The sequence below is a fragment of the Lissotriton vulgaris genome, chromosome 4_1 (genome assembly GCF_964263255.1).
Source record: "Lissotriton vulgaris chromosome 4_1, aLisVul1.2, whole genome shotgun sequence".
NCBI classification, from domain to species: Eukaryota; Metazoa; Chordata; class Amphibia; order Caudata; family Salamandridae; genus Lissotriton; species Lissotriton vulgaris.
Genome location: NC_141691.1, coordinates 1,864,155,106 through 1,864,167,587, shown reverse-complemented (window position 1 = coordinate 1,864,167,587; position 12,482 = coordinate 1,864,155,106). Strand labels below are relative to the sequence as shown.

General features: G+C 50.7%; 1 protein-coding gene across 2 annotated transcripts in view; it reads right to left on the bottom strand.

The window, feature by feature from the left end:
• TBC1D31 (TBC1 domain family member 31) overlaps positions 1 to 12,482 on the bottom strand; it is a 696,792-nt gene that overhangs the window by 252,900 nt on the left and 431,410 nt on the right. For both annotated transcript variants that reach the window (XM_086966171.1, XM_086966170.1), the window contains exon 13: positions 10,928 to 11,107. In XM_086966171.1, the coding sequence (XP_086822297.1) occupies positions 10,928 to 11,107 (180 nt within the window). The remainder of the gene's footprint in view (positions 1 to 10,927; positions 11,108 to 12,482) is intronic.

The window sequence follows — 12,482 nt, the reverse complement described above, 5'->3', positions numbered from 1 at the left end:
CATTTTTGGGAAATGTTACACGAAGGAATCACTTCACCTCTGATGGTGTTCAGAGATGCTCCCAGATAGTTCCGAAATTGAACCCAGAGATGTGATAGATATTTCTACATTCACATAGACCTAGTCAGTCTAATCATGCAACAGTGAAGATGTCCTTTTATGTCTGAGAGGCAGTGTTTGACTCTATTAACCGGTTCTCTAATTATGGGTAGACAAAGATTTTGGTTTTTCAGAGATGGGTTTCCACTACTGCCATGCATTTTGAGACTGTCTTTGAGGACGAATCCAGGCCCAAAAGGAGAAACTGGTATTGGTTGTGAGCCTTGCAGAAAAGGAATCTGAGACACTTTCTCTACTTTATTGCTACTTGGATGTGGAAATAAGCATCCTGAGGATCCACAGAGCTCATCCAGTTTCCCTTCATGAACTATGGAAAGATCTGATGCAGTGCAAGCATCCTACAATTTTGCCTTAGATGTACTTGCTGGCATGTCTTGGGTTCAATATAGGTCTAAATACTCATTTGGGGGCTTTCTGGGGTACCAAACAATACTTTTTCCTCTTTGTGATGACGGAACAGTTTCTACTGCATGCTTTTGGAGCAGTGATTTTACTTCTCCCCACTGTTGGCGCAACTTATGTCATGGTACTCAATACGGTGGAATCCTGGATGACAGATATTTGAACTGGATGTTTTAAGCCGCCCTGAATAATTTTAAAGACCCGTTTGTTAGTTGTGATTCTTCTCTACTCTACTCTGCCTGGTGTTTAGTCAAACTCCCTCTCACTGGAGTGGAAAACAGAAAAGGTGTGTGACTTGTTATGGGAGCCTGTAACACTGAGGGGGCTGGTGTCGTCTGCCATGACTTGTCCTCCATGTACACTATGATAGTTGATGTTGTGTACGTTACCCCTTAGATTGGGGGTAGTAGGTTATGTTATGTTATGTTAATAAATTCTTGGTAAAGCACAACAACTCTTCTTAGGAGGGGCGTCTTGATACTGAGGCTCAGACAGATAGAGAAGCAGCCATTAGTAGGGCCATTGAGGGGGCATTAGAGCCCTCTACAGTTGCCTGGTATCCCGTAGGTGTAGAATGGGATCATGCACCTGGGGCAGAAACAAGATTTACTCATAGAAATTGAAAAGAGTCCAAAGGGCATCACTAACTGAGAGATCTGGACACAATCGGAAAGATTCCCCTAATGCTGTGCCCACTGGAACTTCAGGTCCCACTGCAGAGCCCGCATATGCCATCTGGCATGATCCACCAGCAGGATGCAGGAGGCCATGAGACCCAGCAGCCTCAGGATCATTCTGACGGGAACCCGGGATAGAGGCTGAAAGATAAGAATCATAGCCCGAATATTCCGTATTCGCTGTTTGAGAGGATAAGCTCGAAATTGCACTGTATCCAGAACCGCCCGATGAAAAGGAGCTTTTGAGAGGGAATCAAAAGGAGCTTTTGAGAGGGAATCAGGTGCGACTTTGGCACACTGATATTGAACCCCAGCGAATGTAGGAGGTCCGCCATAGTCTGAAGGTGAGAGGCGACAGCCTGGGGCGAACTCGCCTTCAACAGCCAGTCATCGAGATATGGGAAGACTGGAACCCCTGATCTGCGCAGATGAGCTGAGACCACTGCCATCACTTTCGTGACCCCCCGAGGGGCTCTGGTAAGGCCAAAGGGGAGCACAGTAAACTGAAAATCCTCATGGCCTACCGTAGGTAACGCCGATGGGAAGGCAGGAGAGGATGTGAAAATAGGAGTCATGCAAGTCTAACGCTACCATCCAGTTTCCAGGGTCGAGGGCAGAGAGGGCCTGAGCTAACGTCAACATTTTGAACTTCTCCTTCCGGAGGAGGCGGTTGACGTCCCTGAGATCCAAGATAGAATGCAGGCCTTTGTCCTTCTTGGATACCAGGAAGTAGTGAGAATAACAACCACAACCTACTTCTGGCACAGGGATTCGCTTGATAGCTGCCTTAGCCAAGAGGGCCGTAACTTCCTGATGGAGAAGGGCCAGATGATCCTCCGACAGGCAATGGAGTGTGGGTGGCATGGAGGGAGGGTTAGTCTTGAAGGGTAGGGATAAGCCCCTTCGGACTATCTGCCAAACCCACCTGTCCGACGTGATGTTGTGCCAGTGGGGAAGGTGATGGCGAATCCTGCCCCCCACTGGCAACTGGTTTAGAGGCTGCTGCAAAGGGGGCGCTGGTGGACTGGCCCGCCCGTTGGCCCCTAGACACACGACGCTGGGTCCCCCCGTCCCGGCCGTGCAAAGGCTGTATAGCTTGTGAAGGCCATTGGCTCTGGGTGGAACGTGGTGAGGCACCCCTTCCGTAGCCACGAAAGGGGTGAAAAGCAGGCTGCACTGGCCAAGAGGTGGTAACAAAGCCCAAGTATCTGACATTAGCCCCAGAAACCTTAAAGCCTCAAGCGCGTTGTCCGCTTTGTCGCCAAACAAGCAATTGCCATCAAAGGGCATGTTCAAAAGAGTCGATTGGACATCGCCCGAGAAGCCAGTGGACCTCAGCCAGGCGTAGCATCTCAGGGCTACTAACGTTGAAATCGTCCTGCCTAGGGAGTCGGTGATGTCCAGCCCACATCGTATGGCGAACTTGGCTGCATCTCTACCCTCAGCCACTGCACGGGAGAGAGCGGCCCATGCCTCCCCTGAGCACTGTGGCAGCCCCTGCGCGACCGTATTCTACACAAAGTGGGTGTAATGCCCAAGAAACATGCGGTATTCACCGACCGCAGTCCTAAGCAGGCGGAAGAAAATGCAAATGCTACTTACCAGTATGCATCTGTTCTTGGCATGTAGGGCTGCTGACATTCATATCTGTGCATAGTCCGCCACCTAGTGTTGGGTCCGGATGATTGCACATTGTTGTCCTGGAAGAGTCTTCGAAGTATCACGAGATAGGTGGCTCCTCCCCTGGACTACAGTGCGCATGGGCATCGCCCCCATCCCCAGATTGTTTTTAGCCATTGGCAGAGATGGAGTGAAGAAAGTGAGTGATGACCATGCTATGAGCATATGTGTGTATATGAATACATACTGCAGCTGCTACAGGCGCCGGGGAGGAGGGTGGGCGATATGAATGTCAGCAGCCCTACATGCCAAGAACAGATGCATACTGGTAAGTAGCATTTGCAGTTCGAGGCATGTGGGCTGCTGAATTCATATCTGTGCATAGAATACATAGCAGTCCCTCCATTAGCGGCGGCCGCCCGTGCCAGCTGCAGCAGTCTGAAAAAGCGTTTTTAGAACAGCCTGACCAACAGCTGCCTGTTGTTTGGAATGCACGTCTACACAGTAGTGCTTAGTGAAAGTATGAGTGGTAGACCATGTGGCTGCTCTACAGATGTCTTCTAAGGGAATGTTACCTAAGAAAGCCATAGAGGCCCCCAACTTCCTAGTGGAGTGGGCCCTCGGTGGGATAGTGAGAGTGCGCTTAGCTTTAGCGTAACAGATCTGAATGCACTTTACTATCCATCTAGCGATTCCTGCTTTGGAGATTGCATTTCCCTTGTGTTGTGTGGCAAAAGCAACAAAAAGTTGTTTGGTTTTGCGGAAATCTTTTGTCCTGTCCACATAGTACATCAAGGCCCTCTTCACATCAAGGGTGTGGAGCATACGCTCCGCCAGCGTCTCTGGGTTTTGGAAAAACACCGGCAATTCAATTGTTTGGTTTATGTGAAACTGTGAGACCACTTTGGGTAAGAACTTAGGGTTAGTGCGGAGCACCACCCTGTTAGCATGTACCTGGAAGAAAGGTTCTTGGATGGTGAGCGCCTGCAGTTCGCTAACCCTCCGTAGCGATGTGATTGCTACTAAGAACGCAACCTTCCAAGTTAAAAACTGGAGCTCACAAGAGTGCAGTGGCTCAAAGGGAGGACCCATCAGTCTTGTAAGAACCACATTGAGGTTCCATTCTGGAGCTGGTGGAGTCCTTGGTGGAATGACCCTTTTGAGTCCTTCCAGAAAAGCCTTGATAGCAGGGACCTTAAAGAGTGACAGGTGCTGCCTATTCTGGAGGTATGCTGCCATAGCCGACAGGTGAATGCGGATGGAAGAGTAAGCTAGATTACTACGATACAGGTGAAAGAGGTAACATATGATGTTTTGAATGGAAGCATCTAGCGGGTCAATGCTGTGGTCCACGCAGTAGACGACAAACCATTTCCATTTAGCCGCATAACAAGCTCTAGTAGTGGGCTTCCTTGCCTCCCGAATGATGTCCATGCAATCGGGAGGAAGATTGAGGTAGCCAAACTCTAGGACTTCAGGAGCCAGATCGCCAGGTTGAGCTGTTGCGGATCTGGGTGCTGAATGTCGCCATGGCTCTGCGTCAGAAGGCTGGGAGTGAGATGAAGCCTTTGATGCGGTACCACGGAGAGTTCCAGAAACGTGGTGTACCATGGTTGGCGAGCCCACGTTGGAGCAACCAGGATGAGCGTCATCGAGTGTTGCCTGAGCTTGCGTGGCACCAGCGGTATCAGAGGTGCTGGGGGAAAAGCGTACGCAAATCTGCCTGACCAGTTCATCCACATCGCATTGCCCTGTGATTGGGGGTGTGGGAATCTGGCGGCGAAGCTTTGGCATTTTGCGTTCTCCTTTGTGGCGAACAGGTCTATCTCTGGATGACCCCACCTTTGGAAGTACGGTTGGAGAACTGATGGGTGTATCTCCCACTCGTGCATCTGATGGCTGTGCCTGCTGAGCAGATCCGCCATTTGATTGTCCTTGCCCGGGAGATGCTCTGCCATGAGGAAGATGTTCCTCTGAATGGCCCACTTCCACATGCTCTGAGCCAGATGAGACAGCTGTGGAGAGTGTGTACCTCCCTGCTTCTGGATGTAGTACATGGCCGTCATGTTGTCCGTCCGGATCAACACGACCTTGTTGCACAGATGTACTTTGAACGCCTTTAAGGCCATGAAGATTGCCATCAGTTCCAACACATTGATGTGCATCTTCCTTTGCTGAAGTGTCCATAGTCCCTGCACAGTGTAGTGGAGTACATGCGCTCCCCATCCCTGGAGAGAGGCGTCCGTCGTCAGGATGATCTGTGGGACAGGCTCTTGGAATGGTCGGCCCTTGCAAAGGTTTTGTGGATTCCACCAATGCAGAGAGTTGTACGCCCGACCGCTCACCAACACTAGGTCTGTCAGTTGCCCATGAGCCTGAGTCCACTGACGTGCCAGGCACTCCTGAAGCGGACGCATATGTAGTCTCGCGTGCGGGACAATGGAGATGCAGGAGGCCATCATGCCTATCAACTGCATGAACACCTTCGCTGGAAGCGAGTGTTGGGGTCTGAATCGTTGGATCAGCGCCTGGATACTGGCGATTCTCACTGAACTCGGCTGCGCAGTGGCTGCCAGAGTGTTGATTGTCGCGCCCAGATACTGTCGCACGTGGGCGGGCTGGAGATGGGACTTTGGGTAGTTCAGAGAGAATCCCAGATCGTGCAGGAGGTGAATGGTGCGTGACACGTGGTCTACACACTGCCGTTCCGTCTTTGCCTGAATAAGCCAGTCGTCTAGGTATGGAAAGACATGGACGTGCTGGCGACGGAGATGCGCCGCCACAGTCGCTAGGCATTTTGTAAATACTCTCGGTGCCGTGGTGACCCCGAACGGCAGGACTCTGAACTGGTAATGCTGGTCCAAGATCGTGAATCTGAGATACTTTCTGTGGGAAGGATGCAGGGGAATATGAAAATAGGCATCCTTCAGATCCAGCGTTGCTAGGAAGTCCCCCTGTTGAAGCAGGGGAAGCACCTGCTGCAATGTGAGCATATGGAAGTGCTCCGAGTTGATGTACCAGTTCAGGGGCCTGAGGTCCAGGATCGGCCTGAGTGATCCGTCCTTTTTGGGGATAAGAAAATACAGGGAGTAAACCCCCGTTCCCCGTTCTTGCAATGGAACGAGCTATATTGCCCCTTTTTGCAGCATGACCAGAACTTCTTGCTGCAACAAGGTCAAGTGCTCGTCGGACATAGCACGGCTTCTTGGCGGTATGTCCGGTGGAATGGACGTAAGTTCTAGACAGTACCCGTACTGGATAAGAGACCTCACCCACCTGTCCGTGGTGATGGACCTCCACGCCGGCAGGAACTGCTGGAGTCTCCCCCTGACCGGTGTCGTGTGATCGGGGGGAAGTGACAAGACGTCACTGCTTGTTGGTGGTGGTGGACCTGGATGCATTGTTTCCACGTCCCCTGCCTTTGATATTATTGCCTCTGTAGCCACCCCTGCCCTTGTTGTTGTTGTTATACGAGGACTGGGTGTTACCCTTGTAGTATTGTGTGGACTGGGATGCCTGTCCCCTCGAGGTGCCTCTTGAATTGGAGCGGCGAAAGGAACCACCCCGAAACTGCTGACTTTGTAAAGCCCCCATAGACTTGGCAGTTTCGGTATCTTTTTTCATCTTTTCTAGGGAGGCATCCACCTCAGGGCCGAACAGATGGTCAGGATTCACTGTTTGACCCAATATTGTGGTTTGTATGTCGGGTTTGAACCCCGAAATTCAAAGCCAGGCATGGCGTCTGAGTAACACACTTGTATTGATAGCCCTGGAGGCAGTGTCTGCCACATCTAGGGCACATTTGATGGATGCATTTGTAATGAGTTTACCCTCCTGAATGAGCATCTCCCCCGCCTCCTTGTATTGGTCAGGCAAGTGTTGCAGGATGGCCTCTAATGTGTCATAATGGGCCCTATCATAACGTGCAAGCAGGGCTTGAGTGTTAGAGATCCTCCAGATGTTCGCTGCCTGTGCAGCAATGCGTTTGCCTGATGCCTCAAAGATCTTGGACTCTTTGTCTGGGGGAGGAGCGTCACCAGTAGTCTGCGAATTCGCCCTCTTTCGAGCGTTGGAAACCACCAGGGAGTCCAATGGCAAGTGTCCCTTAATATACGTGGGATCCGTGGGCGCCGCTTTATATTTCCTGTTGATGCGAGGATTGACCACCCGCGCCCGGGTGGGCTCCTTGAATACCTCCTGTGCATGCTTCAGCACCCCTTTAAGCATCGGTAGTGTCTTGACTTGTTTTTCGGCTACCGAGAAGGTGTCGACTAAGAAGTCCGCATCCACGGGGTCTGAGTGCAGTTCGACGTCATGGTTCGCTGCAGCTCTCTCTATTAATGCATTGAAGGCCGCCGAGTCCTCTGTCGGGGACGTCTTTGCGGCGAAAAGTTGAGTGTCCTGCCCCGACTGCGGGTCGTCTGCGTCGCCTCCTGCTGTCCAGGGCACATGCTCCTCTTCCGGATCCGAGTACGCAGGATAGGTGTACTCGGCCTCTTCCTCGTCCACATCAGGCACGGGGGAATGGGCCGGCGAGTGTTCCAGGGCTTGTGGAGACAGAGGTTCCATCAGAGCCGAAGAGTCCGCAGAGTACCTCTTGTTCTTGAGTGGAATCCTAAAAGGTTCCAAGGCCGGCTCCGACGTAATCTTTCGTTTGAGGAGCGACAATTTTCCGGTGTTGGCGTCGATGATCACCTCACGACGTTCCTCCACCGCAAGCGGCTGGAGCCGAAGCTTCGACACCACCAAGGCAGCTTTCGGCGTCAATACCTCCTGTGAGTGTCCGCCCTGTTTAGGCGCGAAGGCCTTCGGCGCCGACTTGGGTGGAAGGGTAAAACGAATGGGCGTTTGTTCCTTAGCAGGCTTCGGCGTGGGTCTAGGCACTACAGTGTCCTGGCTGGGAACCACAGTGGACTGTTGGATCCGCTTTAAGGATTCCCCCACCTTCCTTGTAAGGGATGCCGAGGGCTGAACCGGCTCGAGCGACTCTTCGTCTCCGAGAGCCCGATCGCCGGCAGGCCTCTTCTTCGGGGCCGACGCCCCATGGCTAGGCGCACCGTCGGCGTGACGCTTCTTCGAAGCCGTCTTCGGGTCCGCGACCCCTTTCGGTGCCGACGCGGCCGCGTCGGAGGCCTTCACCTTCGGCGCCGACCCAGAGGGCTTCGGGTCGGCCATTTTGGCGTGGCTCTTCTGGTCGGCCATTTTGGCGTGGCTCTTCAAGTCGGCCATTTTGGGTTTCGTGGAAGTTGACGCCTCCAGAACCTTCTTCACCAACGCCACTTTCGGTTTCGGTTTCGCATCCGAGGGTGCGAGACCAGTTGGCTTCACTTTCGGTTTCTTCTTAGAAATGTCCGTGACCGGGCCCGGAGGCGGGGACGTAGGACTCATAGTTAGATCTTGGGTAAGGCCCGAAGGCGATCCCTCGACCTGGGCCGTATGACGGGGAGTAACCCCGGAGTCTGGTTGGGGATGCTCTTCCTCCGAGCTATCTCCCATCGTGGCACAAGCCAGTTCGTCGTCCCCTACCTCGCCGGAGACTTCGTCGTAGGCCTCCTCATCCGCGTCGTAGGTCTCTTCCTCGGACGCGGGGCCAGAGTCCGACCCTTGTACGTCGTCTTCTCCCTCGACAGATTCCTGGAAGATGTCATCAGGTGGGGGTGCCGAAGCTGACAATTGAGCCTGGAGCCGATTAGCCCGGCGAATCTTTAAAGTCTTCTTACTTCTAAATTTCGAACACGCCATGCAGGTGTCTTCACGGTGATCCGGTGACAAGCATGTATTGCACACGGGGTGCACGTCGAGGTGCGAATATTTAGAGTGACACAGCGGACACTTCTTGAATGGAGTCCGCTCCATAGCAAAGGGTGTAGTGTAGGCCCGTCCGCGTCGAAAGCACGTGGAAGGGCAGTAAGAGATCGGAGCTGAGAGTCAGTAAGAAACCCGAACGCAACTATACCGACGCCCAGCCTAAAGACCTTTTGGTCTCGAGTAAAAAGTAGAACAACTATCGGTTCCGATAGAGGGAACCGAAACACATCCGAACCCAATGGCGGAAAAAAACAATCTGGGGATGGAGGCGATGCCCATGCGCACTGTAGTCCAGGGGAGGAGCCACCTATCTCGTGATACTTCGAAGACTCTTCCAGGACAACAATGTGCAATCATCCGGACCCAACACTAGGTGGCGGACTATGCACAGATATGAATTCAGCAGCCCACATGCCTCGAACCATCTTCTTTCCAAGATGATACAGCTTCTTGGATTCTCTATCTGGTGGAGAAGTAGGGAACGCGCCTTTGGAAGTTGAGGCTTGGACCAAAAAGTTCTCGGGGGGTAGTGTGTTGGGTGAGGAAAATGGGGTCGCCCAGGGCCAGGCTGTGGCGTCTGGCAATCATCCTATTTATAGGAGGCCCTGTGCTGGACTTGGACCAAGTGCCCAGAAGAATGTTCGTGAGGGACTCATTGAAGAACAGCAGGGATCCGAAGAGGCCGCTTCCGGTTGAAGCACCTCGTTCAGGAGGTTGATCCTGACCGCCACTGTAGAAAGCTCAAGGTTCAAAGCCTTAGCCGCCCTACGCAACACCACAGCGTTAGAAGCTCCCTCCTCCGTATCCATGGTAGGGGGGCGAAAGCATGCCACGGTCTGGAGAGGTGTCCAGACCTCTGGACTCACCCAACTCCTCTCTTCAGTCCAGTTCATCCATCTGGTCTGCCAAAGGATCAACAGACCCCTCCCAGTCCTCTTCACCCTACTCTGGTTGCCACTCTGGGCGATAAGAAACACCAGGGTAGACCAGTGGTACAAAAGTACCGGTCGGTGCCGGGAAAACATCGTTCAACGCTGGTCCGGCTCCGTGTCAAAGTCGAGAAGGCCAGGGCCTAAGCTGGCTAGGGACACAACCGGCATCGGAGAGGACGGAGGTGTTGCCAATGAAATCTGTGCTGGAGGAGGTGTCGTAAGGTTGAGCGGCACTGATCCGGATCCAGGCCAAGATCACTGGAGGCCCTGCAGCACCTGGGCCAAAGCCACCGGCATCAAAGGCCTAGAACCTCCAGCTGAGTCTGCAGGGCCCGAAGGCACGGAGTCGGCTGCCCAGAGATGGAGTGGAGGACTTCGTAAAGCCGATGAAGTTGGGCAGGGGTCACTCCAGCTCCCAGAAATAGAGGGAAGCTCAGAGTCGACCCAGTAGGCTCCGTGGACGTAGACAATCTTCCTCATCCAGCGTCGCCCAAGGAGAACGGGAAGAGTGACGGTGCTTCTTCGCCTTCATTTTGTACTTTGACTTACCCGAAGACTTCGAAGAGGAGTGTTGATGGTGACTTCGCGACCGGTCACGCGACCTCCCTCTCGACCGGGACCTCGGGTGTCGCGGTGCTGACTGCCGGGCCTCCAGAAGCTTTCGGGACTGCTCCTGCAAAGCCTTCGGATTCATGGCCAACAGTCTGAGCACGACTTTGGGTCATGGTCGCGCTCCAGACACCAGAGGCACACAAGGTGCGAGTCTGTAAGCAACATCAATTTGTGACAGGAATCACATGGTTTGAAGCCAGTCTGCCAATGAGGCATCCCTGTGCACCAGGAGTTGAATGACTCGAAAAAGATGTCGACAAAAAGTCGAAAAATTACAGTCAAAAAGTGACTAGAGGTACCGCTCTCTTCGTATCTGCGCTGGCTGGCGTGGAAAAAGAAAGAACGGACGTCAGCGCGCAGGGGCAGCATCTAAGTAGATACCACGACGTCATCCCGGCTATGACCGACACTACCTACCGACGTGCTGCGGTACTGCTCTGAAACATTTCTACGGATCCAGTCTGACACCTGGGGGTAATTCTAAGGTAAGGAATCTATAACATAGTCTCTTTCAAAAAAATTTTTATTTTGCATAAGCTGTTGATTTTGCTCTTAGAAGAGAGGCATCTAGTCTCGTTTGTCATTACAGTGCAATTTAACAGTGTTCAAATAACCATAGTGGAACTTTAGTTTTAAATGCAGCTGGTCTGTATGTTAGTGGTGGTGTTTGGGTGAAGAACAGAAAAGGCGCGGTCTGGGAACATATTTTCTTCTTACAGATAAAATATACATGCACACTTTGATAACAAAAAATACCTCAAAATCTTCTTTCTGTTTACAGTGAAGCAATGGAGCACGGAAACATATGATGTAGGCTGCTACTGCCATCACAAAGAAAGAAGGGTGGTTGGAAAATATATTATCGAACAGTTTCAGCCACTCCTCCCTTGTTAGAACCTCAGAAAACAGGGTTTCGAGAAGAGGCCAGGCATAGATCTAAAACAGAAAACGATATTTCAGTGCTTCACACTAACAAGATTTAGCAAGTTAAGTCGAAACCCAAAGACCCGATAATAAGTAAATGCACTACTTTATTCCTTAAAATGGAAATAATTCTATGTTGTTGTATTGAGAAAGCCACCCAATACCCTCAAGAAGCCCAAATCATATTAATAAGAAAGAGAAAGAGTGTCAACGATATAAACATAGTATAACATAATTAAAGCACAGACCCAGCACCACATAAATACAACCTTTGGTATGAAGGGGACACAAATTTTTATTTGTTAAACATATTTTATCAGAGAGACATAATTTTGCAGATTTATCCAGATTTTCATCAGGTAACGTAAGAGATACGAACAAGTGATTTCAGGCACATTGTAAGTTGATGTTCTACAGATAATTAGGTCAAGGGGTACAAGGGAATACATTATTGGACCCTAGAATATATAGTCACTTACCCATCCCTCCATGGACCCACGTGTTTCACTGCCAAAACCCTGGCACGTTTCTCCAACATACAGACACCAGATCTCAAATCCACAACATGTACCATGGAGCCCACATTTTACCCCAATTACTAGGAAATCCCATTACCTCATGTGCTGCTTTTGCAAGGACATGCAGCTATTCATTCTTCATTCTCCACATGTCTATGTCAAGGACCTTGGTACTATCCCACACACATGCTATGTCTCTACAGTTCCACAGTAGACATTAAGCACACAAAATCCTTGTGTACTTATGAGGTCAATCTCTCCCAACATGGTCATGAATGGGAGACCGGCGGGGGTGTCTGTTTTCTCAACACCCAGGACAGCCATCATCTCAATGTTCAACTTATGCAGGAATGATTAACCTGAAGTACGCCACCCAAGTTCATGAACAAAGATCTCCTTATTACACAATTAAATGCTTTTATAAAGCACTAACCATAAAGCATGCAACATACTGAGGTGTGGAGTCTGATTTGATGAGTTCGAAGAAATGTTTACCAAAATGAGGAACCAACGTATAAAACAAAGCAGGACATGACAAACCTGTCATAAGAATATTATATTCCTGTACGTAGCATCCCTTAGACACATGTAGGGCTTTACTCAACAATAAAAAAGTTTGCCAGATTATTAGAGATAACAGTTGCTGTTAACAGCACGAGACATTAGTAAATCAACATTCTAGAAGTCTCATTAAACAATTCAGAAGAAAAGATATTCAGTCCCAAACACCACCCAAAAAGAAAAAATATCAGAAGTCTTGAGAATCTTATATTAGCCACTGATTAAAGTTATTATTTGTGCTCAAATCAATGCCTGGTTGAAAGCTTATATCGAATTATAATAAAGTGAATGTAAATATGAAAATCAAT